Source organism: Streptopelia decaocto (genome assembly GCF_964273445.1).
Source record: "Streptopelia decaocto genome assembly, chromosome: 17".
In the NCBI taxonomy this organism is placed as follows: Eukaryota; Metazoa; Chordata; class Aves; order Columbiformes; family Columbidae; genus Streptopelia; species Streptopelia decaocto.
Window position 1 is genome coordinate 1,176,677 of NC_138672.1, and position 24,472 is coordinate 1,201,148.

At 51.5% G+C, this 24,472-nt stretch overlaps 2 protein-coding genes across 4 annotated transcripts in view; one reads left to right on the top strand and one right to left on the bottom strand.

Moving 5' to 3' along the window:
• Positions 1 to 3,622: 3,622 nt before the first annotated feature.
• On the top strand, positions 3,623 to 20,437 carry LOC309447224 (uncharacterized protein). The gene is made up of 12 exons (XM_082067627.1): positions 3,623 to 4,421; positions 5,233 to 5,346; positions 6,587 to 6,640; positions 8,343 to 8,378; positions 9,618 to 9,653; positions 9,806 to 9,894; positions 10,008 to 10,132; positions 10,231 to 10,319; positions 10,352 to 10,524; positions 10,962 to 11,091; positions 11,597 to 11,731; positions 12,564 to 20,437. The coding sequence occupies exons 1-12, from the start codon at positions 4,343 to 4,345 to the stop codon at positions 12,809 to 12,811; spliced, it is 1,308 nt and encodes a 435-aa protein (XP_081923753.1). The 5' UTR covers positions 3,623 to 4,342; the 3' UTR covers positions 12,812 to 20,437.
• LOC309447354 (dual specificity testis-specific protein kinase 1-like) overlaps positions 15,857 to 24,472 on the bottom strand; it is a 35,494-nt gene continuing 26,878 nt past the window's right edge. Inside the window, exons 7-10 of one of the 3 annotated variants that reach the window (XM_082067862.1) lie at positions 23,740 to 23,913; positions 23,086 to 23,169; positions 22,000 to 22,086; positions 15,857 to 20,639 (exon numbers count right to left, since the gene is read on the bottom strand). In XM_082067862.1, coding sequence (XP_081923988.1) covers positions 20,538 to 20,639; positions 22,000 to 22,086; positions 23,086 to 23,169; positions 23,740 to 23,913 — 447 coding nt within the window. In that variant the 3' untranslated portion in view covers positions 15,857 to 20,537. Of the gene's footprint in view, positions 20,640 to 21,017; positions 22,697 to 23,085; positions 23,170 to 23,739; positions 23,914 to 24,472 lie in introns of those variants that run through there. The other 2 variants (XM_082067861.1, XM_082067863.1) reach the window with 2 other exon arrangements.

Here is a 24,472-nt window from a genome sequence, read left to right on the forward strand (position 1 = left end):
TAGATCTGTCAGAGCTCCTTCCCAGCTCCCAGCGCCAACTGTCTGCCCTTCTTGCAGCTTTAGCAGTTGCGTGGCAATGTCCTTACGTTGTCCCAAAACCAGGGTTCTGCCACCTGGTGTGCAAAAAACCAAATGGTGGCACACAGAGATGAGATATTGTTTATAACAGAGTTGTGCAAGCCTGGATGTTGGAATAGAGCCAGCACTCCAGAAAGAAAATAACAGCCTTTATATACAAAATCTTATCACTACTCAGGGCAGTTCTAAAAAGCCAATTGGCTACATATTTGCATATTGCATTACATAATCCTTTTAACACACAGTGAGCAGCATTCAGCTAAAGGACACTGCATCCAACGGTCTTGAGATGTGTCAGAGCAAAACTCAACTAATTGTGCGGGCTCCAAAATGTCTAAAGCTGCAAGGTCAGTCTCTCTGATAAGGTGTTTTGCAAGTCACCCTTATCTTTGTCAGACTGACCTAAAATTGGAAGGATTTACATATTGTCAGGTTAGCAATTGCAGACAGAAGTCATTTGTTTAAGTGGTAATGACAACACTTGGTTTAGTGTAGTGAATGAGGGATGGGCTCTCAGTAAGGTGAAATGAGAGACATTTATTACAAAGTCAGGCTTGCATTTATACTCGCTATGATGCTTGCTCAAGCATTTTCTGATTTGCTAAGTTAGTCATTACATAAGCATTGTATTTTGTGTTCTCACCAAAGTTACTGCCATAAAAGTATTTTTTGGTCTATCACAAGCTCCCCCCCTGTCCTTGATGTATCACGTAGCATACAGTACATGCTTTTTGTATTTTTCCACTAATGCTTGTTCTCACGCTGTCGACTCTTGCAGTTTCTCACAGGCCTGATCTTAGCGTGCTGCCACAGGTTGGCACAGATCAGAGGAATGCAATGACTGGGGAAACTGCTTGTTGTTTTAGGTACTTATGGCTTTTGCAGCTTGTCCCATCCTCCCTACAAAGCTCTAGCGTCCCGGTGGCAGCAGAGCCCCAGGACCCCACCAGAAGCCAGGATTTCACCTACAATTTTGCATTCTTCAGTGTTAAGTCCCCCGTTGCACACAGTTATGATGCTCCAACATGAACTTTTGGAAGCACTTCTGTCATCTGGTTGTGCCTTCTGGTACGCTAAGCTTCATTTCTTGGGGATTTGCAGATCATTTCAGTTCTGGGAACTTCACTCCGGGCATTTATGTCTCTAGGGGTGAAGTGATGGGTCACGGTGCTCAGAGGTGCTCCCCGTTCACCCAGTGTCCTTAACATTCTCGTTTTGTCATCCTCAGAGCGATCCCGGACTTTTAAGCCTCACAGGGGACATTTCCCAGGGCTCAAGGAAGAATCTGCAAAGAAAAAATAATTGCTGATGGTGTAAACAATTGGGCCCCTGCGATCTCCACTGGGCCCTGGGATGAGGAAAAGCAATTAAGGACATATTGATCACTGGGCCAATTTCAAAATCTGCCCCTGGGGGCCTGACCTACTTTGGACTGAGCTTATTCAGTGGCAGTTTCCTCCCTGTTCCCCAAAGCAGCTGCATGCACAGGACACTGCTGCTGTCCTCAGAGGGAACTGGGCTGACATCTCCGGGTGTTCCCCAGGCTGGATGAGCCCACAGCGGGTAACACCCAAGGGAACGTGTCAGTGCTGGGCAGACTCATCACAGCTGTGCCCACAACATGAGTTCTCAGCTCAGCCCAGTGCTGCCCATCCCATAATGAGCGTCTGGAACAGCTGGGCAAACCCATTCTTACTTGTATTTTTTTTCCTTTTTGCATATGGCAGGACAGGTCCAGCCTGGAGCCCTTCAGAGACTGTAACAATGGGGTAATCCGCAAGGCCAGCTTTGCCGCCGCTTTTTGAAGTGATTTACCAAGGGAAACAGCTGAGGGCAGCAGCTTTTGCCTCCAGATAGTGGGAACAGGGTGTTGCAGCCATTTCCAGGCACAGAGCACAGGGTACAAGGCACCGGGCAGGAGAAGGCTCCTCAGTGCCAGGGACAGGCTCTTTTCATCTCTGCCTGCCCCATGGGGTGAACAAAGGCCCATCCAAAGGGGGACGGTGCCCAATGAAATAAATAACTTACGCTTTTTCTATGGATAAACAACATTTAATCCAATTCCTTGTATTCCTTAAACACGTGTTCATTAGAGCATAAGCAAAACAGCGCTGGGTGCGCGGGGGATTCACTCCACCCAACACGCACACCTTTAAACAATAAGAAGTGTGCTTAAATACAGTATGGTATTACATATTCATAATGACCCCAGGAATGCCTGTACATATTCATAACCTTTCCCCGCTTCTGATTAAAATGAGTCTCAGAGAACCATTTCCATAGACCCTCCCCTGTTGCGCCTGCTCAGTGCCACTTGGTGAATTTGAGGAGGGGTCTGTGGATGAAGCTCCTTCAGCTTCATCACAGTGAACTTTGTACCTTTGGCTCATTATGTTGAACTGACTGGGACCCAAGCTGCCAAGTTGAATGAAACCAGACTGGCGCCCCCTTTTGCTGTAAATCTTCGTTATCTTGTCTCCTCAAGTTTACAGCTGGTGCAGTAAAACTTCTTATCTTGGCATTCAATGGGGTTCTGTTCTTCTTAACATAAAGCTCTAAACTAAGCATTTATTGTGTGGCTAAGCCTTAAAGTGTTAGTTCGTTAGCAGGCACCCATTATATGTTTAGTTAACCCTTAAAATGTTAGTTCCCTCTGTCAATATAACTTCATAAGCAAGTTTCATAACTTTTTACATAGAACTTAACCACCTTTTTCCAGGTTCAGAGCCCGTGCCTCATTTGGTTATATCTGTAAACATTAAACATCTTAGCACGAATCACAACTGCATTTTTCACACCAAGTCCCTGGTCACCCTATACCCACCCTGCACAGACCTCTCCCTCCCTATCAGCTCAGAGACATGTGGTCATCCTGCTTCTCCTTCCTTCTGAAAGGTGAAAAAAGAAGCTGCTCTCATTTCTCCCCAGGAATTGTGTGCAGAGCGCTTGCCACCAATGAGATACCTTTTGCCATGTAAAGCAAAATCCAAACTTGAATGCAACCAAGTCTGATCACAATCCCTCTGAATTCCCTTCACTTTTTACAGATGGGGGCAGGAAAGTAAGGTGTGCATTTCTCTGCCAGAGTTGGTTCTCAGGAACAACAATAATAATAACTTCTACTGGATTATTATTTTATACGCATGCATATATGAATATGTATAAGAATGTGTATACAAGTGTATGTATGGGCTATTTGGGGGACACAGAATATAAATGACAACCAAATGCTTCTCTCTCCTCTTGGCTTAGCATTTATTCTTCTCCCATTGGCTTAGCATTAAGATAGATTGCCATGTATCATTGGAATTTCAGATGTTAGAGGGACTTCACAATAGAAGTGAGTGTTTGAGGGAGAGCTGTGTTCTCCCTCTGGTATTCTGACAGCTGGGAAATGCTGCAAGAAATCACGGTCTGCTCTGAACTGGGATGCAACAATAAGGAGAAAGAACAATAAATTCTGCCCTCTGGTAAAACTCATAAATTTTACAGGCTCTGTGTCTGAAGGTAACGTGGGGGTTCCACTTGATGAGACAGTTTGGACCTCTAATAATTCTGCCAAAAATGATCAGAGCGTGGGGCACAGCAACAGCGAAGCAAAACAGAGGTGCTGCTCCCTGTTACAATGAACAGGGACTGGAGAAAAAGCAGGTGGGGAAAAAATCAAACATGCTCCACGCCCTTAACCTTGCCTGGATACACGGAGTTTTAATTCTGTGTCAGTCATGGATCATGTGCAGACTGAAACCTCTGCGTGAGGGGTTGCAAAGTGACCCTGAGCACTGGAGCATGAGCTGTGCGGCATTCCTGCCAGTGGCCTCGGCTGACCGCGGGCTTTCCATCCCCAGTGCCTCAGTTTCCCCATCCACACAGTAAGCTCTGCTTTTTGCAAATGGCCACTGGCAAGCAGGATGAGGGGAGCTGTCTGCACTTCGCAAAAGCTGTGGTTTTGCTGGTTCATTTCCTCTAGAAATACAACATGGGAGGGGAAAGGCATCCAAACTTTGCAGAGCGGAGGTGAGACAGGCTGGGGCAGCCGGGCAAGCGCTTTCCATCAGACTGTGGAAAGTGGCTGATCCGGGAAAGAGCTGGAGAAGCAGCCGGAGTCCCAGACCTGAGGGCAGGCAGGGAGCGAGCGCGGGGGTGGAGCTGACACTGGGGTTTCTGTTGGTATAAAAGGCGTACGCGGGTCAATGCCAACCGCAGCGCCTGGGACGCGGCCGAGGGGAGAGCAGAGAGCAGAGAGCAGAGAGCAGTGCCGGCCATGGGAGCGGCAGCCCCAGCCCTCCTGGTCCTGCTCGGCCTGACAGCAGCTGTTTGTGATGCCCAGAACACCTGCCCAGGTGAGTGCGGCGCAAATCCTGCCCTGAGACAGCCTGTTTCATCTCCCCCATAACACAAGGAGCTTGGGGTGGAGGGGGGAGGGGAGAATAGATGATTTTTTCCTTCTGTGCTTTTTAAAATTCAGCTGAATGTGGGAGAAGGGTAAGGGGGGGTGAAATCTCAACAGCCGCTTCACAGAACTGCTGGCTCCAACCAAAGGTGTAGCATCCTCCCCCACTCAGCAGTGGGATCTCTAGGAACAGACTGTCCCAGTTCAGATTTTCCATCTTGGTTACGGGTTTTTATTCAAGGTGCCTTGGCCCAGTTACTGAAACATGCAGAGCAATACAAAGGGTGAGTCAGGTGCTTGCTGGGTGCCAGGCAGCCGGCAGCTCGGGGATGCTGCACAGCACAGCTTTCTGTCTGTGTTCCTCGGGAAGGCAATAGGAGAGATTTCAAACTGACCTGCTGTCCAGAAATTGGTTGGAACCTTTACTGTCCACAGATCCAACAATGTCACTTACTCTGCTGTCAATACCCCCCAGGGCACCTCTCTGCTTTTGTTTTATGAAGTACATTTGTCATGCATGTAATATCATAAATAACAGCCTTCTCTCCCAATGAACTCCCTGGAAGACAGAAAGATTTAGTGACTAGCTCCTTTAGTATGGGAGCCCCTCAACGCTATCTGTTAACCCACACACCACCGCCAAACTCCCACTCTCGTTCACTTGGTTTGCACTGTTCCTGAACCCCAGAAGGTTTGGTTTCCTCTCCAAGACATTTCAGAGCCCTAATAATCTCCACAAAGTCTGTCTCCATTTCCCTCAGATGTGAAAATAGTGGGGCTGGGTGATGCCGACCGGCTCGCCGTTCTCCAAGGATGCCCAGGGATCCCAGGCACCTCTGGCCCTAAAGGAGAACCAGGTCTGCCGGGGACAAAAGGTGAGGCCACAAAAGCCAGCGGTGAGCACTGCAACGTGAGATGGCTTTGCTGCCTTGGGCGAGGGGAGCGGGCTGAGGAGCAGGTGAGGAGCCAAGGAGCAGGGTGAGGAGCAGGGTGAGGAGCAGGGTGAGGAGCCGAGGAGCAGGGTGAGGAGCAGGCTGGGGAGCAGGGTGAGGAGCAGGTGAGGAGCAGGGTGAGGAGCAGGGTGAGGAGCAGGGTGAGGAGCAGGTGAGGAGCAGGTGAGGAGCAGGCTGGGGAGCAGGGTGAGGAGCAGGGTGAGGAGCAGGTGAGGAGCAGGTGAGGAGCAGGGTGAGGAGCAGGTGAGGAGCAGGGTGAGGAGCAGGTGAGGAGCAGGGTGAGGAGCAGGTGAGGAGCAGGCTGGGGAGCAGGGTGAGGAGCAGGGTGAGGAGCAGGTGAGGAGCAGGTGAGGAGCAGGGTGAGGAGCAGGGTGAGGAGCAGGTGAGGAGCAGGGTGAGGAGCAGGTGAGGAGCAGGGTGAGGAGCAGGTGAGGAGCAGGGTGAGGAGCAGGGTGAAGAGCAGGGTGAGGAGCAGGTGAGGAGCAGGGTGAGGAGCAGGCTGGGGCTGAGGCTGGAGCAGCGGCCGGCCCAGCTCTGGCTTCAGTGAGCAGCTGGAAAGTCACATAGGAGTGGAAAACACCCCATCTAGACATGTGCTGGTACACACAGAGTCGCCGTTTTTTCCCTGAGTTCTGTCACAAGTCTGAAGTTGGTCTTGGGGTGTGAAGTGTCATAATTGATTTGTTTTTTTCTGCAGTAAAAATATCTAGTTATTTTCTGAGTCACTATTTAAGAGTCTGGGTGGGAGGTCGTGATGCTCCTGCATGTCTGCTGGGGTCAGTATGGCAACTGTGCTGGCACTCACCACAGTAAGCGAAGGAGGTGAGGGGTCCTGCAGGGTTTTCATGCCAGCCCATGGAGGAGGGGACTCACATCAGCAGACAGAGCAGATCCACCACCGCAAAATCCATGGACTGGATCCAAACTGTACAAAACTCATAGGAAATCATATGTGAACTGCAAATTAGGACTTAAGACTGGCAGTACCTGTGTAGTGTAGCTTCGGTAGAATAAAAAGACTATGTTGCAAGATAGAACCTGATTAACAAAGCCAAGCATCCTTGTTCCTGTGAAAGCCAAGGCCCAACTGCCTGTGCTTCTGTATCATCTCCCCTCGGGTCAGTTTGAAATGTGTGCACACAAACTGAGTCTTTCCTTGCAGGAGAAATGGGAGCCCAGGGACTCCCTGGAAAAGCAGGACCACCTGGTATAAAAGGTAATGCATGACATATTCAGCCCCAATCCATAAATCTACCCAAGTTCAGGACATGCACTGGGGGACTGGGTCTGCAGAGATGTTATAGAGCTGGCCGTGGTCCAAGAAACAGCCCTGAAGTAGGAAAGCAAGATTTGGGAGCATGAATCTTGCATGGGGTGAGGACTAGAAACAGTGTCCTTGAGTTGCACCACATCACAAAGAAAGAAACTACTCTTCTTCTCGAAGTTCCCGCTGGCCCTTACTAGCCCCCTAAAATCAGACCCTTCCCCATTCCCCACTCCCTCCCTAACCTGCCTCCATCACAACAAACCTGCCCAAGTGACCCCTCTCTGAGGAGCTTTGGTGCTCCAGCCACGATGCTGAGCACTGACACACGGACACGATGCTGAGCGCTGACACACGGACACGATGCTGAGCGCTGACACACGGACACGATGCTGAGCGCTGACACACGGACACGATGCTGAGCACTGACACACGGACACGATGCTGAGCGCTGACAGACGGACACGATGCTGAGCGCTGACACACGGACACGATGCTGAGCGCTGACACACGGACACGATGCTGAGCACTGACACACAGACATGATGCTGAGCGCTGACAGACGGACACGATGCTGAGCGCTGACAGACGGACACGATGCTGAGCGCTGACAGACGGACATGATGCTGAGCGCTGACAGATGGACACGATGCTGAGCACTGACACACGGACACGATGCTGAGCGCTGACACACGGACACGATGCTGAGCGCTGACACACGGACACGATGCTGAGCACTGACACACGGACACAATGCTGAGCGCTGACACACGGACACGAAGCTGAGCGCTGACACACGGACACGATGCTGAGCACTGACACACGGACACAATGCTGAGCACTGACACACGGACACGATGCTGAGCACTGACACACGGACACGATGCTGAGCGCTGCCAGCAGCCCCCGGGCTGGGACTCAACCTGCAGTGGAGCCCGTTTGACCAGAAGAATGGGATCAAACCACCAGGAAACAGCTGGCAGAGGGTGAAGCATGGAGGGGATGTTTGTTTGTTTGTTTGTTTGTTTGTTTGTTTGTTTTTGCAATGGGATGAGCCCCTGACAATAGCCAGGTGTCTGCTGAGAAATCGGCTTTCACTCCATCCAGGCTGTGCTTAAGGTCTTCAGCAGAATCTGTGTGCTGCAGACCCTGGAAAGTGTCTCTCCAAATAAAGCAGTTCCCACCACATGGCGGCACCGAGGCACTGAGCACTGGTGCACCGACTGGCTGGGAAAACAGCCCCTTTGCGTGCTGCACAAACCGCTGTTTCCTGGCCAAAAGCACTTGAGACCTCAGCTGAAACCCCAGCCTGGGATGGATGAACCCACTGAAAAAGCAGCTGTTGCCCAGAATCTCACAGGTACCTGACTGAAAACAGAAAGGCCCCACAAGATATCACTGAGCGGAGCTGTGAACCCCCACGCTCCAGCAGGCGGAGCAGTGTTGCAGTATCGCTCTCTCCCCGTGTTTGCTCTGCCTGCTGTTCCCAGAGACGCTGCCGATCCAGAGCAGCCGAGGGGGACACCCAGCACAGCGCTGGGGCTTCGCTCCAGCATCTCCTGTGCATTTGGGTCGTATGGAGGCGGCCAGTTGGGGACCCACAGTAATTCATTCACACTGAGTCATCCGTGATGAGCATTTTCCTCTTTTGCAGGAGCAGCTGGAGAGCCTGGCTTCCCAGGACTAAAAGGTAAATCATGCTGAGCTGAATTTATCATGGGAGCTGGTTTAGACTCTTCCACCCTGTGCTGTCCTGAACAACCCACCAGGTGGGAGCAGCTATGGAGAAATAAAAGTGCCAGAGCTGGTCCCGGCTGGGGCTGTTTGGTGGCAGTTGTGCCTCATCACAGGCTCAGCCCCAGCCGGGAGGGGTGAACAGCCCGTCTCCAAACCAGCCGCTCAGCAACGGGGCTGCCGCGGGCTGGGGCGCCTGATCTGCTGCCCAGCACCCGCAGCTGCAGAAACCGCAGGGCCTCACGTGCCCCAGCCTTAGGGAGCGGCCGGATTTGGGCACACCAGAGGAGCGTGTCCCTCTACTAGCACTGGCAATAGAGTAGGGGGAAAACAAGGTTTGGTTTTTTTCCTGATGCCATCATCCTGCACACGAGGGCCACTGGCACCCATCACTGAGCACGGCCTGCACTGCGGCTTCCCCCACTGCAGCTGGGGGCCAAGAGCTGCTATCTGGTGGCTATTTTGGCACACTTGCTCCAGCTGTCACAGCTGCTCCCGAATTACTGACTAAAACCCTCTGCCAGCAGCAACCATTTCCCTCCTGGCGTTTCTGACCCTGCCTTCCCATGGGTGCATTTCCTCTTCCTTCCCACACCCGTCTGCTCCTGTGCCATGTGTCCCAGCCCAATGGGACTGACTGGCACTAAACGGTGGTACCCAACTCCATGGGCTGGCCAGCAGCAGGCGGCCAGGTCCAGAAGAGACACGTCTTGTGTCAGCCTTGCTGTTTGGACCTCCCAGTCAGGGGAAAATATATCATGCCATGTCCAGCAGCCCAGGAGAGTCAAGGCTGGTGCTCCCTGTGCATCTCCGATGTGTCCCACTCCTGTGGCAGCCTGCTGTGTGACCCGGAGAGCTGGCCCCAGTGACCGAGGGTGCTGGGTGTCACAGCTCTAATCACAGGAGGCTGAGACTGGAGCTCCCACCTGCACAGATGGGCTTTTGATGGGATGGTGGGTCTCATCTGTCAGGCTCGGGGATGGCCAGAGCAGAACATGTATTGAATTACCCTTTTTGCCAGGTCTCTCTGTGCCTCTGTTGTGCGTGGAGATGAGCTGAACACTCACTCTAACATCACAGCCCTCTACCAGCCAGCAGGATCTGTCTTGAAATGCAAATGATGCCAAGTGCTGGAGGAGGAGAGGGAGGGGTTTAGAAGGGTGAAGAGGAATTGATGGTGTTGTTTGTCCAACAGGAACGAAAGGAGAGCCTGGATTTCCAGAAACATGGGGTGAGTTTCGTCCTTGGTCCTTCATGCCCCCATTGGCTTTGCAGAGCAGATGGTGGGGGGTCCCTGCGCCGGGAGTCGGGACAGGGCAGCAGTAAAAACAAGTGGAGGAAGGAGTAAGGAAATATCACTGTTAACCCATTTGCTTCTCACAGCCATGTGTAGCTTCTGTAAGCTGGGATGCCTGATGGGGACCGTTCCAGTCAATCCTTTGGCATTTGTGAATCTGAGCTTCTGTCATCAGGTGTGGGTTTGTGGAGGAAAAATAAACGTATACCTAATACATATGTATATATTCAAAAGTGCCGTCTGTCCAATCCACAGAGGATGATCTGAGCACTGTTTTCTGTATTACAGGTAGGTGTATTTCTGTGTCACCACTCCTTTGCTGCCAACCACCCACACACTGTCTGTGCCCACCACAGAGCCCGGACAAATTCCTGGATCACACATTTGTCATCTTGCTCAGAGCAGCTCCATTAGCCAGACCTGCAAAAGAGTCATTGCAGAGGAGTCTGAGCACCTTAGACCAGCTCGTAGAAGTTTCCCATCTCCCCTGTGACACCTGGATGAGGTGCAGTGGGTTTGGCTCCCAGGAGGTGTGCGCCAGGTCCTGCAGCGCAATGCGCCGGCAGGAGGATGAACAGCTTAACGCCTCCAGCTCAGGGCGTGAGGCTGCTGCGCTCCCTGGGTGCAGTGAGCACGTTATGACTCTTCCCGCTTGATCTCTTTACCTCTTTGCACAGAAGCCAGGAACTGCCAAGAGCTATCGGGTAAAGGGAAGATCCTGAGCGGCTGGTACACCATCTACCCCCAAGGCTGTAACGCCACTACTGTCTTCTGCGACATGGACACGGATGGTGGAGGATGGATTGTGAGTAGGATGGGGAGAGGGAGGTTTCTATGGCCTTGCAGTTGTTTTTATTAAGACTGCAATGGATGGCATCAGAAACAAAAAGAGAGGAAAACACACACTAAGGGGACAGCTGAGGTTCACGTCAGCAAGCCTGAGAGCATGAATCCCTGTGGATGCAGGGAATGGAGCTCTCCTGTGAGCGGTGTCTGGAAGCAGGCTGGGCACCGCGGCCCCGCTCCCGGCCTCCATCTGCAAACCATCTCCTCCTCATTTCCACGGTCGGGCGGAGGAGGCCTGTGAGCAAGGGAGTCCCCTGGGCTTTGGTCCCCAGAGACCCACAGGAGTGTCCTGACACAGGGGGAGCATTTGCTGTGGCGGGGCTGTGCCACCTGGGTGCTGCAGGTGCTTTTTTGGGGGTGGGAGGTCTGGCAGGGCTGAGTGTCTCCTTTCCTCAGGTTTTCCAGAGGCGCTGGGATGGGTCAGTGAACTTCTTGCGAGACTGGGATTCATACAAACGAGGCTTCGGCAGCCAGCTGACAGAGTTCTGGCTGGGGAACGACAACATCCACTTCCTCACCTCGCTGGGTAAGGTCTGCCTCTGTCCTGGGACCCTGGGAATCCAACCCCTGTACCACATGCAGTCATTAAAGGACTTTGAACTTGTCGCATCCATCTGAGGCCCCCAACTGTTAATCCTTAATAGCATGCACTTTGAAAAAGGGAAAAACTAGAAGCCAGGGAAGAGAATGAGCTGGCTGCGCGACCTGTGCTGGAGATGGACCAACACATCTTCCCACCAGGACCGATTGTGATGGAGCCACCTGTTCACACAGCCTTGCACTCACAGTTGTGTGCAGGACTCCTGGGTGTGTAGCTCTCAGTGCCCGTCAGCACCCAACATTGGATCAGAAAAGGTGCTTCACAACAAAGCTATCAAAGGTACAGGAGATTCTGCAGGAATTTCAAATAAATCATAACGTCTCAAGTAGTGGAAGCTCCTCACAAGTTAGCTCAGGGCTCCTGAAACCCTGAAATCCAGGTGAGTACTCACCATCAGCCCCGCACCACCACTGTCCCCCTTCTCTTCTAGGACCCTGTGAACTCCGCATTGACCTGAGAGACTTCGAAAACAACTACTATTTTGCCAAGTACGCTTCATTCAGAGTTTTAGGAGAGTCTGAGAAATACAAACTGGTTCTAGGAGACTTCCTTGGCGGAAATGCCGGTAAGTTAGCAGCAGCTCAATGGGAAAGGCTGTTTTCTAGAGCATGTCAGAAGTGTTCAGCATTTATAGTGCAGAGCTATATCATGCAAACTCCTTGTACCATCTACATTTTCGGTCAAATTGTTAAAACTGGCCATGGTACTCCAGGTGGCAAGTGACCTCTGGGTGCAGGGAAGGACAGGGAAACTTGTCACCCACAGAAATGTGACCCAGAGCATTATCTACAAGCTCAGCCACATGATTTAGCAGCAAATGTGGAGCCTGATCCTGAGCAGCAGCTCATCCAGCGTAACATTCTCAACAGCTCTGCAGCAGCTGGACCAGGTTCTGCTTTCGCTTACATTACAAGGAAATACTTGCCCGTGAGGTTGGGCATTTCCAGAGCTGGGGTGCTGTTCAGTACTTGTAGCATCAGCTCTGCGTCCTCTTCATGCCTGATGCTTCGCTCTTCTTTGAAAAGCAAAAAAATCCCCTGCAAAATTCAGTACCCTTCATGCAGGAATGAGTGAAACCAACACCTGAGAGCAGAACTCTGGGTTTATCTGGCTTTGTACATAGCAACTCTGTCTAATAGTCCAGAGCTCAGTTTGTCTGCAGAGAATCTGAGTGGTGCAAGAGGAGCGACACCTGTGTAACTGCAAGGACAGCTGCTCAGGGTATTCCTTTTCTCCAGGACCAAGGAAGAAACGGGGGCAGTCAAGAGAATAGCAGGATTTATAAAATCTGCCTTGCAACCAGCAAGGCCTACTGATGCCCTGCAGTGGTGCAAAGACACGTTAGGTTCCCTTTTGTACCCTCTACTGCAGTAACTGTGAACTTGTACTCTCTGCAGGAGACTCCTTATCATACCACAAGGACATGCCATTTTCAACAACAGACCAGGACAACGACATGAGCTCCTTTAACTGTGCCACAGAATACAAGGGAGCGTGGTGGTACAACGACTGCCACTACTCCAACCTGAACGGGATGTACTGGCTGGGTGCTCACGGGAGCTATGCTGATGGCATGAACTGGAAGACCGGCAAAGAATACCATTACTCCTATAAGCGAACAGAAATGAAATTCAGGCCAGCGTAACATGGCAAAAGGGTGTGTGACTAGTACCAACAGGGACCATTCAACAGCCAAGAGACGACAATGTTATTCAAGGGCAAAATTGGACCAGGAAGGATATTACAGGTTGTGCCTTCAGCCTAGAGCAGACTTTTAGAGACCAGAAGAGATCGTTGCTGGTTTGACGTCCTGTAAGCACCAGACTCACCCTGGACTATCTCCAGCAGCCCCACAGATGCTGACTCAACCCGAGCATCTTTTTCTGAAAGTGTGTTACCTTGGCTTAAAGACCAGGTGATGGGAGAGCTACTGCATTTCAGTAAAGCTCTCAGATATTGTTACCTTAAGTGGTAATTACTGGTAATTTTCAGTCCAATCCAGGTATTTGAAGCCTGCAGTGTTCTTGCAGCCTCTTTTTCTCTTGGACCCAAGAGCTATCTGAAGGGCACTGAATTCCTGACCGCTGCTCTCTCCCTGCAGGCGGTGATGGAGCCAAAATGTAGACCAGCATGGAAAGGAGTGAGCTCCCAGCACAGGGCTGTCAGCACTGCCGCCCCCTCACCTTCCCACTGCCTCACACAACATGTGCTCCGGGACCTCCGGTGTGACCTCAGCTCCTGGGCCCACAGCAGCACTGCCCAGCACTTCCCACCACGACCCACCTGCAGCTGCACTCAGAGCAGCTCCAGCCAGGGCACACTTCTAGACCTCAGTCTTCAGCTGCTGCAGACAAGGAGCTGGTACAAGGCAATCTGTCCGGCAACGTGTGGGAACAAGACACTACAGCAGTAACAAGTCAAGCCTTGCACAGGTGGACATCGTGTAGCATTTGAAGACAGGCTGTCTGCTGGCAGGTGGAGGCAGTTCATCCACTCTGTATGATGTTTTAGTAGAACTGGTTAAAAGATCTCTTCTTCCTGGACTCTGCTCCTGGACTTCTCCCCACAGCCGACACAAGGGAGTGGAGCCTAATGATAATTCCTCACCGCAGTGACAGACCAGAGTCAGTGGACGCAGAGTATTTATTTGTGTTGTGTTCCTAATGGTCCAGGTTTATCACACTACTTATTGCACAGGTGTGCAGCGAGGGCAGGTCCAGCCCTACAACACTGAATCCAAACCTTGTGGGTTGGAAAAGTGAAGAGGCCACTCACCCAGCACACCATGGCAGGTCAGCAACGTGCTAAGAAATAAATGTGAGGTTTTGCACCTCTCTATTCACTAGGTGCTCACTTCTCCTTTTCAGGTACCTTGAGAAAGTGCGTCTGAGCAGAGAAGTCCCGTAGTCACTCCTCCATCTGCAGGAGCTCTGTGTTGTTTTTATCCTGCTCCCAGTCAGAATGACGTGTCCTCAGCAAGAGCAGGACCAGGGTCCCACAGCATCCGTCTCTGTCTCATCCGATCAGCCGGTCAGGCTGTTGTCCACAGCTTCTCAGAGAGGCCCAAGCATGCCACAGACCCACAGACACCTCTGCAGAGACACACGAGCTGGTGGTGACATCCCCAGCTTTAACCCAGCTAAAAGTGATCAATCTCCTTTCTCTGCTCCCCGCTACCCTCTACTCTTACTACACAGAAGATTCCAACATTTAAATTTCATCTGTGAAGGACACGAATGTTAAAGGGACTCAGAGAACACCAAGAACAGCTTACCCAAGCTCATCTAGTCAACATGCCCAGACATCCACCTGACTCCATAGAGAGAATGCTCAGTTATGACGAGCCAACACCAGTGCTAGGTAAGGTGTTTTGGACCTGGCTGCAGATGTAAATTCTCTTGTGTCCCCTAAGCTGGTGCAGTAAGCCACACACCGGCACTGCATCTCATCCAGCACAAATCCCACCCATCTTCTCGCTAAGGTTCCCTGGAAAAAAAGCAGAATAGCCCCAGTCAATCAGTGACTGATTCTGGCCACTGCTCAAGGCTTTTCCTCTGTGTCCTGGAAAGCTCAGGGATCGGGTTTGCATTTTGTGTTTGAAAACCCTCTCCTACTCATTAGCAAATCCGGAAAGGGCCAACTCTGAAGCCTAAAAATTACAATGTCCCTGGAGTTTCTCCAGACATTTCCCTTGCTGCAAATAACAGCAAGTGAGGCTGGAGGAGTCACCAGAGGAGGAGAGGGCCAGGCTATGGGGCATGGGGAGAGGACCTGGTTTCTGCCATATCAGGGAGCCAGACACATGATGAGAAACTGGCTTGTTGATTCATAGTCATCTGAAAGTAAAAGCAGGGACAAACTCGTCCTCTCTGGCTCCTGGCCAGATCAAGGCTCCCTCTGGTGATTCTGCGCCTGTACGGTCTGGGACATGGGAAGATCAGCAGTCCATACCACCCATGGCATTACTGCCAGCCTCCGAGGGCTGCGTGAACGTTCTTTCCGGGGAGGAACACAGGACTTTGGCCACACGCAAGTGCCCAGAGAATTCACAGCTGTAAATCTGAAAGCTGACTGACTTCAAGAAACCAGACTTAGAAGGAAAGATCTTTGTACCTAACACTGATGACTGTCCTGTGAGGAGCTCAGAGAACTGAGCCTCAGTGTTGCTCTATGATTTGTGTTTGGACGTGGCAGACCCAGTGGTCCCGGCCGAGTGAACGCCTTCCTCCAGTTCCTGAGGTGTCCGTGTGACAGGGTTGCATCTGAAGAGCAACAACTGCCATGTACGAGCCAGCATAAAACAAACTGCAGCTGGGGAAGTGAAATAATTTCACTGCAGTTTGGTCCTTTTGGCTGCTAGGGTGGAAAAGACGAATCCAACACCCTTCGCACTGTGCTTGTGCTGCTGCTGTTTCCTTGTGCCCACCCAACCAAAGTGAAGGGATCGACTTAAGACACCAGCTGACCCTGACACAAAATGGGGCACAGGGCGGGCAATGGACTCAAAATACCACTTTTCATAGGTAATACTCTTCTGTAAATTACTTTTGATTAGAGGTTTATTATGCCAGCTATGCTGATAGAGCACAAAGTTGTTCATTTAGTTGTGTTTAATGCCTGTTCTTGGAAACAGGGCATGTCAGCAGCACCACTCAGCAGATCCAGGATGATGAAACACAGCAGCCAGGGCTGATGTGGAAAAGAACCAATAGACTTTATTTCCAAATGGCATTTATAAAACAAACAAACAAAGATACAATGGAGGACACAAGAGTGCATGGCCTGTGTGGTGCAGCATGGCCAGGTCCATGCTGTGGGCATCTGCAGAGCAAGTGGTCTACAGAGAGAAGAGAGGCAGACAAAGCAGCTCCTGGTCAGGTCCAGCAAAGGCAAACCTGCTGCATGGCCCAGACCCTCCACCCACCGTCAGAGTTGCTTCAGTTCAGTGCCAGGACTCCGAGACATGAAATCCAACCACTGACCTCAACTTTGCATGAGACTGGTGTTGGGAAGCCCAGCACAGGGGCTCATTCCTGGAGGAATGAGGAATTTCCCATGCTTGCCTCCCCCTCCAGCTCTTACCAGTGAAGGGAAACTCTTCACCCATGAGATGTACAAGACAAATTCCCAGACCTCTTCTGTTCTCTGCAGACTCCCAACATTGGCTTTTCCAGTTCACATGGTGTCTGCAGATGGTGTCACCTGCCCCTACAGCAGGAACTTCTTGCAAAGACGTGACAGCTTTCATTCTCCTGTGATCCAGCATGTGGCCTCAGCATGAAAGTGGATGTGGCACACAACAAGCCCAGAAGAAACACAGTTCTGATCCATCACAGCTCAGACCATGCTGGCTAATGCTATTCTCTGTGCCGAAGATATCCACCCCCTCTGGATCTGTTTAATCCTTAAGCAGGCTTCTTACCCCCTGGCAGATAAACAAAACCAAAATATCTTTCTTCATACCACAGCATCGCCAAAGTATACACAACTCACACACATCCTACTGTGTCCCAGCCCCACGGTTGTTGCTCTGCTTGACCAGAGTCAGATGTCCAGCTGGGGAAGGACCAGCCCTGTCTGTTGGGCACCAGCAGTACCAGCCACGCTGCTCCTGGGAACGGGGTGGCCAGGAGAGGAGCAGCCCTGCAGGGAAGCGACCTGGAACAAGACACCTTCGCCCCATAACAGGCTATTTGAGGGATCACTGTGTTGAGAGGCCTTCCTTTAGTCTATTCCTGTGCGGGGGAGGCAGAAGAACAAAATCCAGCTTGGCAGACCAGGCAGCACGGGGAAGGCTGGTGAAAGGCTTTGTGAAAGCAATGCATCTAGGGACTGAGCCAAGGGGGATGGCTTCATCCATAGTGGCCTTTGGAAAAGGCTTCATATCCTTAACACTTGGGGTGTTTGGACACACTGTTGGATTCCTCGTTCTCAAGATTATTCCTCTATGGATGAAGAGCCCAGAGGAGCCTGGGAAGCCTTGTGAGGTTGCAGTTGGCTCCTCAGGTCCATCTCCTGGGAGTCAAATATATACCCTGTGATTTTTGTCCAACACATCTCTGTGATGCTGGTGGTCGTTGCCTCTCACTGAAGACACACACATATATCAATGCCATTTGTTCAGTTCATTTCACTCCATTGGTCTGAAGTCCACCAACTGGTGCAAGGCAGAAAGTGGCAACTCTCTTTCCTCTGGGTTGAAAAGCTTCCCTTATTTTCAGTCTTCTACTTCTCAAGTTGCTTCCCCCATTGGCAGTATCCAGCCAGGATGAAGGTGTCTGCGGGGCAGTTTGCTGTTAAATGGGAGGTTTCTTGTGCAAGTAAGTCAGTAACTCACAAATGCACAATGGCACCTCTGGGGAATGAGGAGCTGCAGATCACAGAATCAGAGACTACGGAAGGGTTTGGGTTGGAAGAGACGTCTGGAGATCATATAGTCCAACCCATCAACCTGCCTGCTAAAGCAGGTTTACCAGAGCAGATTGCATGGGATCACATCCAGGCAGGTCTGAATGTCTCAGAGAAGGAGACTCCACACCCGCTCTGGGCAGCCTGGGCCAGGCTCTGGCACCTCCCAGCAAACAAGTTTCTGCTCATGTTCAGATGGAGCCTCCTGTGTTTCAGTCTGTGTCCGTTGCCCCTCATCCTGTCACTGGGCACCACTGGACGAACAGAGTCTGGTCCATCCTCTGACACCTACCCTGGCGATATTCATCAGCATCAATAAGGTCCCTCAGTCTCTCCTCATCACAAAGATGTTCCAGACCACTCAGCATTTTTGATCCCTCCACTGGACTGTCTCCAGTAATTCCTTGTCCTTCTTAAACTGGGGAGCCCAGAACTGGACACAACTCCAGATGTGGCCTCACCAGGGCAGAGCAGAGGGGGAGGATCAACCTCCCTCACCTGCTGCTCACACTCTTCCTCACGTGCCCCAGGTACCATTGGCCTCCTTGGCCACAAGGCCACATTGCTGACCCATGGTCACCCTCTTGTCCACCAGGACTCCCAGGTCCTTCTCTGCAGAGCTGCTTTCAGCAGGTCCACCCCTCACCTCTGCTGCTGCCGGGGGTTGTTCCTCCCCAGGTGCAGGACCCTACACTTGCCTTTGCTGAATCCCATCAGGTTCTTCTCTGCCCACTCCTCCAGCCTGTCCGATCACGCTGAATGGCAGCACAGCCTTCTGGTGCATCAACCATTCCTCCCAGTTTGGGATCATCCGCAAACTTGCTGAGGGTGCACTCAGTCTCTTCATCCAAGTCATGGATGAACGGGTTGATCAAGACTGGACCCAGTATGGACCCCTGGGGAACAGCACTAACTACAGACCTCCGACCAGACTCTGCACCGTTGATCACAACCCTCTGAGCTCTGCCGTCCAGCCAGTTCTTGATCCACCTCACTGTCCACTCATCCAACCCACAGTTCCTGAGCTTGCCTGTGAGGATGTTGTGGGACACAGTGTCAAAAGCCTTGCTCAAGTCAAGTCATCCACTGCTCTCCCCTCCTCTCCCCAGCCAGCCATGCCACCACAGAAGGCTGTCAGGTCGGTCAAGCATGATTTCCCCTTGGTGAATCCATGCTGACTACTCCTGATAACCATCTCTTCCTGCATGTGCTTGGAGAAGACATCCAAAATGAGTTGTTCCACCACCTTTCCAGGGATGGAGGTGAGGCTGACTGGCCTGTAGCTTCCTGGGTCACCCTTCTTGCCCTTTTTGAAGACTGGAGTGACATTGACTTTCTTCCAGTCCCCAGGCACCTCTCCTGTTCTCCATGACCTTTCAAAGATGACGGAGAGCAGCTCAGTACGGTGCTTCCTAGAGGTGTGCTGAGCTCATTACCATGGTGCCATTTATTGCATTTCATGCCAGGTACCATTTCCTCATGATCCCTGGTGAAAATTCACCATGCTCCTCCACTATGCCTGTGTCCCAGCACACCACTGACATCCCTCTGTGCAGGCACCACACCACAAAGATGTTGAGCTATATGTGACACCAAATTACAGCTCCAAGAGCTTGAGATGGGGCCCCCAGGCAGGCCTACCCCTGTATGGGAGAAAAGCCATGGACTGAAGGCCCATTGGGCTGAACACTGCACAGATACTTTTCCTTGGACAGATGAACGATCTGTGCTCCAAGAGCTTACAGCCTACAAGAACAAAGCCACAGCCCCACCACTATACAGACATTACACCTATTTACACCCACAAACATTTTGGTCCCAGCAGAAAATGTCTTTCAGACCAATGGTTTAGCAATCAGCTGATCTGGGCACAGGCACTTGACTCCTCATCTTTTTCTCTTAACTTGCAATGCAGAGCATTTCTAGCTACTATTCTTTCCAGCTCGCGTTTGGATCTGCAGGCCCAGCACCCTCCTCTGGCCCACAGAAGGAAACGCGGTGTCAGAACCAAGTCCTTCCCTGGCGGCCTGAGCCCTGGGGCCTGCACGGGTGTCCCACATCACTGAGAAGGTGATGGGTGCTGGGTCAGGCAGAGAAGTGTGAGAGATGCTGAATGATGCTGGACCCAGCTCTGCCTCGTGTCAGTCTCACAAGCTGCTGGCAGTGTGCTCATCTTTGAGCCCGGTCAAGCGTGGCAGGGAGAAATCCAGACTGCCGTGATGCTGGGACATGTGTCTGACAAAGCTTTTTGGAGAGGAGATATTAGTCGGTTAGTTTGCACCACAATAAGGCACACCGACCCGTCGTCTCGGCCCGTGCGGGTTGGCACCCTCGGTGGCCCCAGCGGACTCTGAAATCTTGCTGGCTGCCTCTGAGCCCGGGTGCACCCAGCGCAATGCCAGGAGACCCCGCCAGAGCCCTCACAGGGCACACCTGCTCCTGCAAGGCTGCCAGACTGTGCCTTAAGGCTTTGAAAGAGGAGGTGACTCTGAGGCTCACCACGTGCCCCAAAGCCCCTCTCCTTCACACTGCACAGACTCCAGCCCCCCAAGAGGCGATTCCCCTAGGCCATGAGGATGGAGAAGGGAAGACCCTGGGTCTGGGGGCCATGGGGAAGCAGGAGAGCATGATGTTTCTGTCAGGAATTTGGAAAGCATCCGCAAGGGAATTCAGGTGCCTCCAGAATCGTTTGCTTTCAACAAGCAAACAGACAAAGGTTGATCAGTGTCCTAATTACATCGGTTAAAAATCTTACCTAGGAAAAAGATACCCTTGCTAAGTCCCTTTTTCATTTTAACCATGTTTTCCATCCAAGAAATCAAATACTGAGACCATGATTAAATAAACACGAGTGCATGGCTTAGCTTTTCCCTTCCCCGCTTTCCTTCTTCACTCCTGGCCCCCCAGGCAGTTCATTTACAGTTTGAGTGATTCTCTGCCCAGCCTCACAGGAGGCAGGCAGCTCAGCCTGAAAGCTGATTGTCCCTCCAAGGCTCCAGGCTCTCCGCCACATCCTCCAGCTCCTCCAGGATTTCGGAGAAAGATGGTCTCTTAAATGCTTCTACCTGGAATGAGAAGGGAAAGCTGAAGAGGAGACCCCAGACAGAAGGTGGGTGCTCTGCAACAGCTCTGCTGGGTCCCCAAGGCTGAACAACAGTATCCATCCATCTTTATCACTGGTCTGGGTCACACACCTGCTGGTAGAACCTTCGGCCATCACCCCTTGGTGATCCAGGCCCAGGCTGCGGCAACCGAGCAGCCACAGGACAGGTCCCGTGGTGCGGTACAGATCAAGCATGGGCAGCGAGATGCTGAAAACAACCCTGACGTACCCAACCTGGACAGAGAGTGGGAACCGCTCATCTGAGAACCCACCCAAATGGTGCAGGGGCAGGTGCTGTGCAGGGAAAGGCTGCAGGCAGGAACCAGCAGGGAGATGTATCAATCCCTGAGCTTTTTCCTGACAGTCAGGATCCAACTGTCTTGCCTCCCTGATGCAGCTCATCCTCAGGGAACTGTGATCCCCCAGCCCTCTCATTGCCATCGGGGTGTACCCAAAATGAGGGACGTGGCCCAGGGCATCACCATCCCGCAACCCCACTGTGCCCTCCTGGGGCTGCCCCCAAGGGCCATTTCTGGCCGAAGCTCGTTATTCTATCAGCTTGCATTAGGAAGCCACCCATCAGATATACAAGACCTGAACACACGTAAATGTAAGACAGCTGCTCACATGAATCATTCCTCTGACTCAGGGCAAGTTACTCAGAAATCCTCGAGACCCATGCAAGAATTTAATTCCATTTACTGCCTTGAACAATTAGATGCGTTATGATCACCCACCTCCTCCACTCTCTGCCTGATTACTGCCTTTGTTTTCTCTTCCTTTCAGAGATTAACTTGGATCCTCGCTTTCTCTCTGCTTGGCCTCCCAAGGCCTTGGGCAGCATGGGGAGGCCCCCTAGTTTTCATCATTACCTTTCATGCTAAAGCAAGACAGGTTGAGGAGCTGTGCTCTGATGATACCTGTAACAGTGAGGCAGTGCCCTCCAGGCAGGATCAGTGGGTGTCCCTGCCTGCACCCTGGCTTAGGGAGGGACTGGACATCACCACCAACCTGCTGCCCACTCTGGGGTTGACAGGCAAGGGAACAGGCAGGACCTTGGGATGTTCCAAGCTGTAATACACAAACTAAACACTTCTCCTAGGGGGAAAACAGTTCGGTGGATGGAAGCACACCCAGGAAGTGGCAGAGCCACTCGTTTGCAGCTAGCATGTCTGTGTGCTTGCACCGAGAGCAGCTCTCCAGGGTCCACAAAAATTTTGGTCTCTGCCACAGAGTGTGATGCAAATCCAACAAAACAAACAGAGACACACACACACACAAAACAACAAACAAAAAACCAAAAACATTAGCAAGAATCTCACCCGACAGCAGCTGGCAGCGAGGTCCATCAGCCGCTTGGGGCATTCACTGATCATCCCTTGGAAGGCAGCAACATCCAAGCCATAATCCTGTGAGGAAGGAGAAAAAATATGTAGGAAAGACTTCAGCTATAAATTCCTTTAAAAGCTTTTCATCCTCTTCAAGGTGTTAAGGCACAAAATGCTCAGTGTTTAAAGCTTTTAGGGTCTCCATCACAGGTGTTTTACACAGATGGTGAACCATCAGCAGAGCTGTGAGACTGCAGCACCTTCTGCTTGCTCTGTGCTCTCCCCGTGGGGCACCACGTACCCTCCTGAAAAAGCTCAGACTAAGGCAATAAGAGACATAAAGGCAGAAACCAGTAGAGGAAGCATCCCCAGGTGCTGAGTACAGGAACTGCAGGTAATCTGGTGTTCCAGCAGCAACTGAGGGTTACAGGGGCCCAGCCAGCAGTTTCCATAACGACAGCTTCATCCCTTCAGACTTCAGAGCCTCTGATATGTAATTCTCCTTCATCTTGTGAACACGCATGGAGAGTTAGCTCCTGTTCAGTCTCACGGGAACATGGAACGACCTCTGGTCACTGCAGGTTCTTTGCATTGCTCCTTGGAAAGCAGCAATTTGCTGTTTTCCTGCTGGATTTTTCATCCCCGTTCAGGATACTTTCCCTTCCCACTTTGTGGAAGGGAAATGTTGCAACTATCAAAACAAAAAAGGCCATGTGTTTAGGGAAGACCACTGTTTCCACATGAACTGTGTATTAACTGCAACGTATTTGAAAATAAATGTTTGTGATGAAATTGTGTTTAACCCGGAACTTCAATGGAGAAGCTGAAATATCAAAGTGAAATGAAATATTTGGAATTGAGGTCTTTAAACAGAAGCACTTCATCTCAAATAGTGTTGAAACTATAGATGCACTGAACTCTTGTGCACTGAAAATCCAGAGATCAGATTTTCCCATGGAAAAACCTTGAGAAACCTGAGTGAGAACATGTACATGTGTACAGGCCTGTCTGGTCCAGAGAGAAGCCACAATCTGGTACCATGGAGAAAACACCATTAGATTTGGCTGCAGGAACTGTTACCTTAGTCCTGGGAAGCACTTCAGGGTCAGCTGGGATCCTGCCCAGGGTTTCACAGAGGACAATGCCAAAGGAAAACACATCCACCTGCAGAGGGGTGGGAGAGCAGGAGGTGGGACAGGGCACACACAGAAGTAAAGCATGAGAAAGGGGAATACCAGTGACAAGGTGTTTCCATTAGTTATGCAAAAGCCCACCTAAAAAGCCCATTGGAGATGGAGGCAGCAAACTCCTAAACTCCTTCTGGGCTCTGAACCCCCTGACAAACACCGCAGCCCCACTTGGACTCCAACCCCACCTTCGGGAAGTCTGGCCCTGTGCTCTTGTTCAGCGTGTCTGGTGCTGCTACCACAGCTCTGGCACCACCCGCCACAGCCTCACTGGGCTGTAACTCATCAAACTTCTTCCACAGAGAGACTTCACTGCGTTTGCCCATGGCAGCAATCTATTTTCCTGAAAGTTTAACTTAACAAGGCCACAGAAGGAACTTCTAAGTGGAACACTATTAAGCAAAGGTCTGGCTAGCAGGGCAATGTTTCCTGGGGAATGAGAGAAGACCTCTTCTGCTGTTGGGACATGCCACCAGCAAGCAGAGGAGACATCTCACTCAGTCGGGAGCTCTGAGGCTGAGCAAGGAGCTGAGCAGCAGTGCCATACCTTCCGGTCATAGGGCTCTCCCCGAAGCATCTCAGGAGCCATCCAGAAAGCAGAGCCCACCAGAGACAGCTTCCTCTCCACATCCTTCACAGGCAGCTCCGTCACCTCCCTGGCCAGCCCGAAGTCCGTCACCAGCGCCTCGCGGCTCCGCGGAGTCAGGCGGATGAGGCAGTTCTGAAAGGAGCCCACGGGGCACGGCATGAGATGCCCGGGGAGGAGGAAAGGGCCTGGACACTTCAGTGAGCAGCATCTCCCCAGCTCTCAGCCCCACCTCGCTGTTACAGCTCTCCCCTGCATCCTGGCAGCACATGGAGTGCACAGGGCACATTAGGGATGGACCAATCACATCTGAAGCCAGGAAAAGTCCTTTGAAGATGCTGTTCGATGAACATGATGATCCACATCCTTTTATCTGAAAGACACTCCAATGGTGCCTGTCGACTTTGTTCACCCTTCCGCCAAAGGCGGCAGGATCACAGCCACAGCCCTTCTCACTGCCCGTGGCCACACATCTCTAACTTGGTTTTCTGGAGAAATACCCATAAAATTATCTTAAGGTTTCTGAAAATCCCAGCAATTCTAGCCTGTTCAGGTCCCCAGGATTTCATTCTTAGCATCTGTTCCCAGGGAAAGACTTCAAGTGAGCACATACACACTTCTCTATCTTCAGCCATCATCACTGCAAGCTTCCTAGGTAGCAATTTCCGGGCTAGTAACTGAGCCAAGTAAACAG

What these genes read in the sequence shown, in the direction of transcription:
- LOC309447224 (XM_082067627.1), top strand. Translation starts at nt 4,343, where the DNA reads ATGGGAGCGGCAGCCCCAGCCCTCCTGGTCCTGCTCGGCCTGACAGCA. An exon ending in AGGACCACCTGGTATAAAAG is followed by an intron (nt 6,641 to 8,342) that starts GTAATGCATGAC and finishes CCTCTTTTGCAG; the next exon opens with GAGCAGCTGGAGAGCCTGGC. An exon ending in CGGATGGTGGAGGATGGATT is followed by an intron (nt 10,525 to 10,961) that starts GTGAGTAGGATG and finishes TCCTTTCCTCAG; the next exon opens with GTTTTCCAGAGGCGCTGGGA.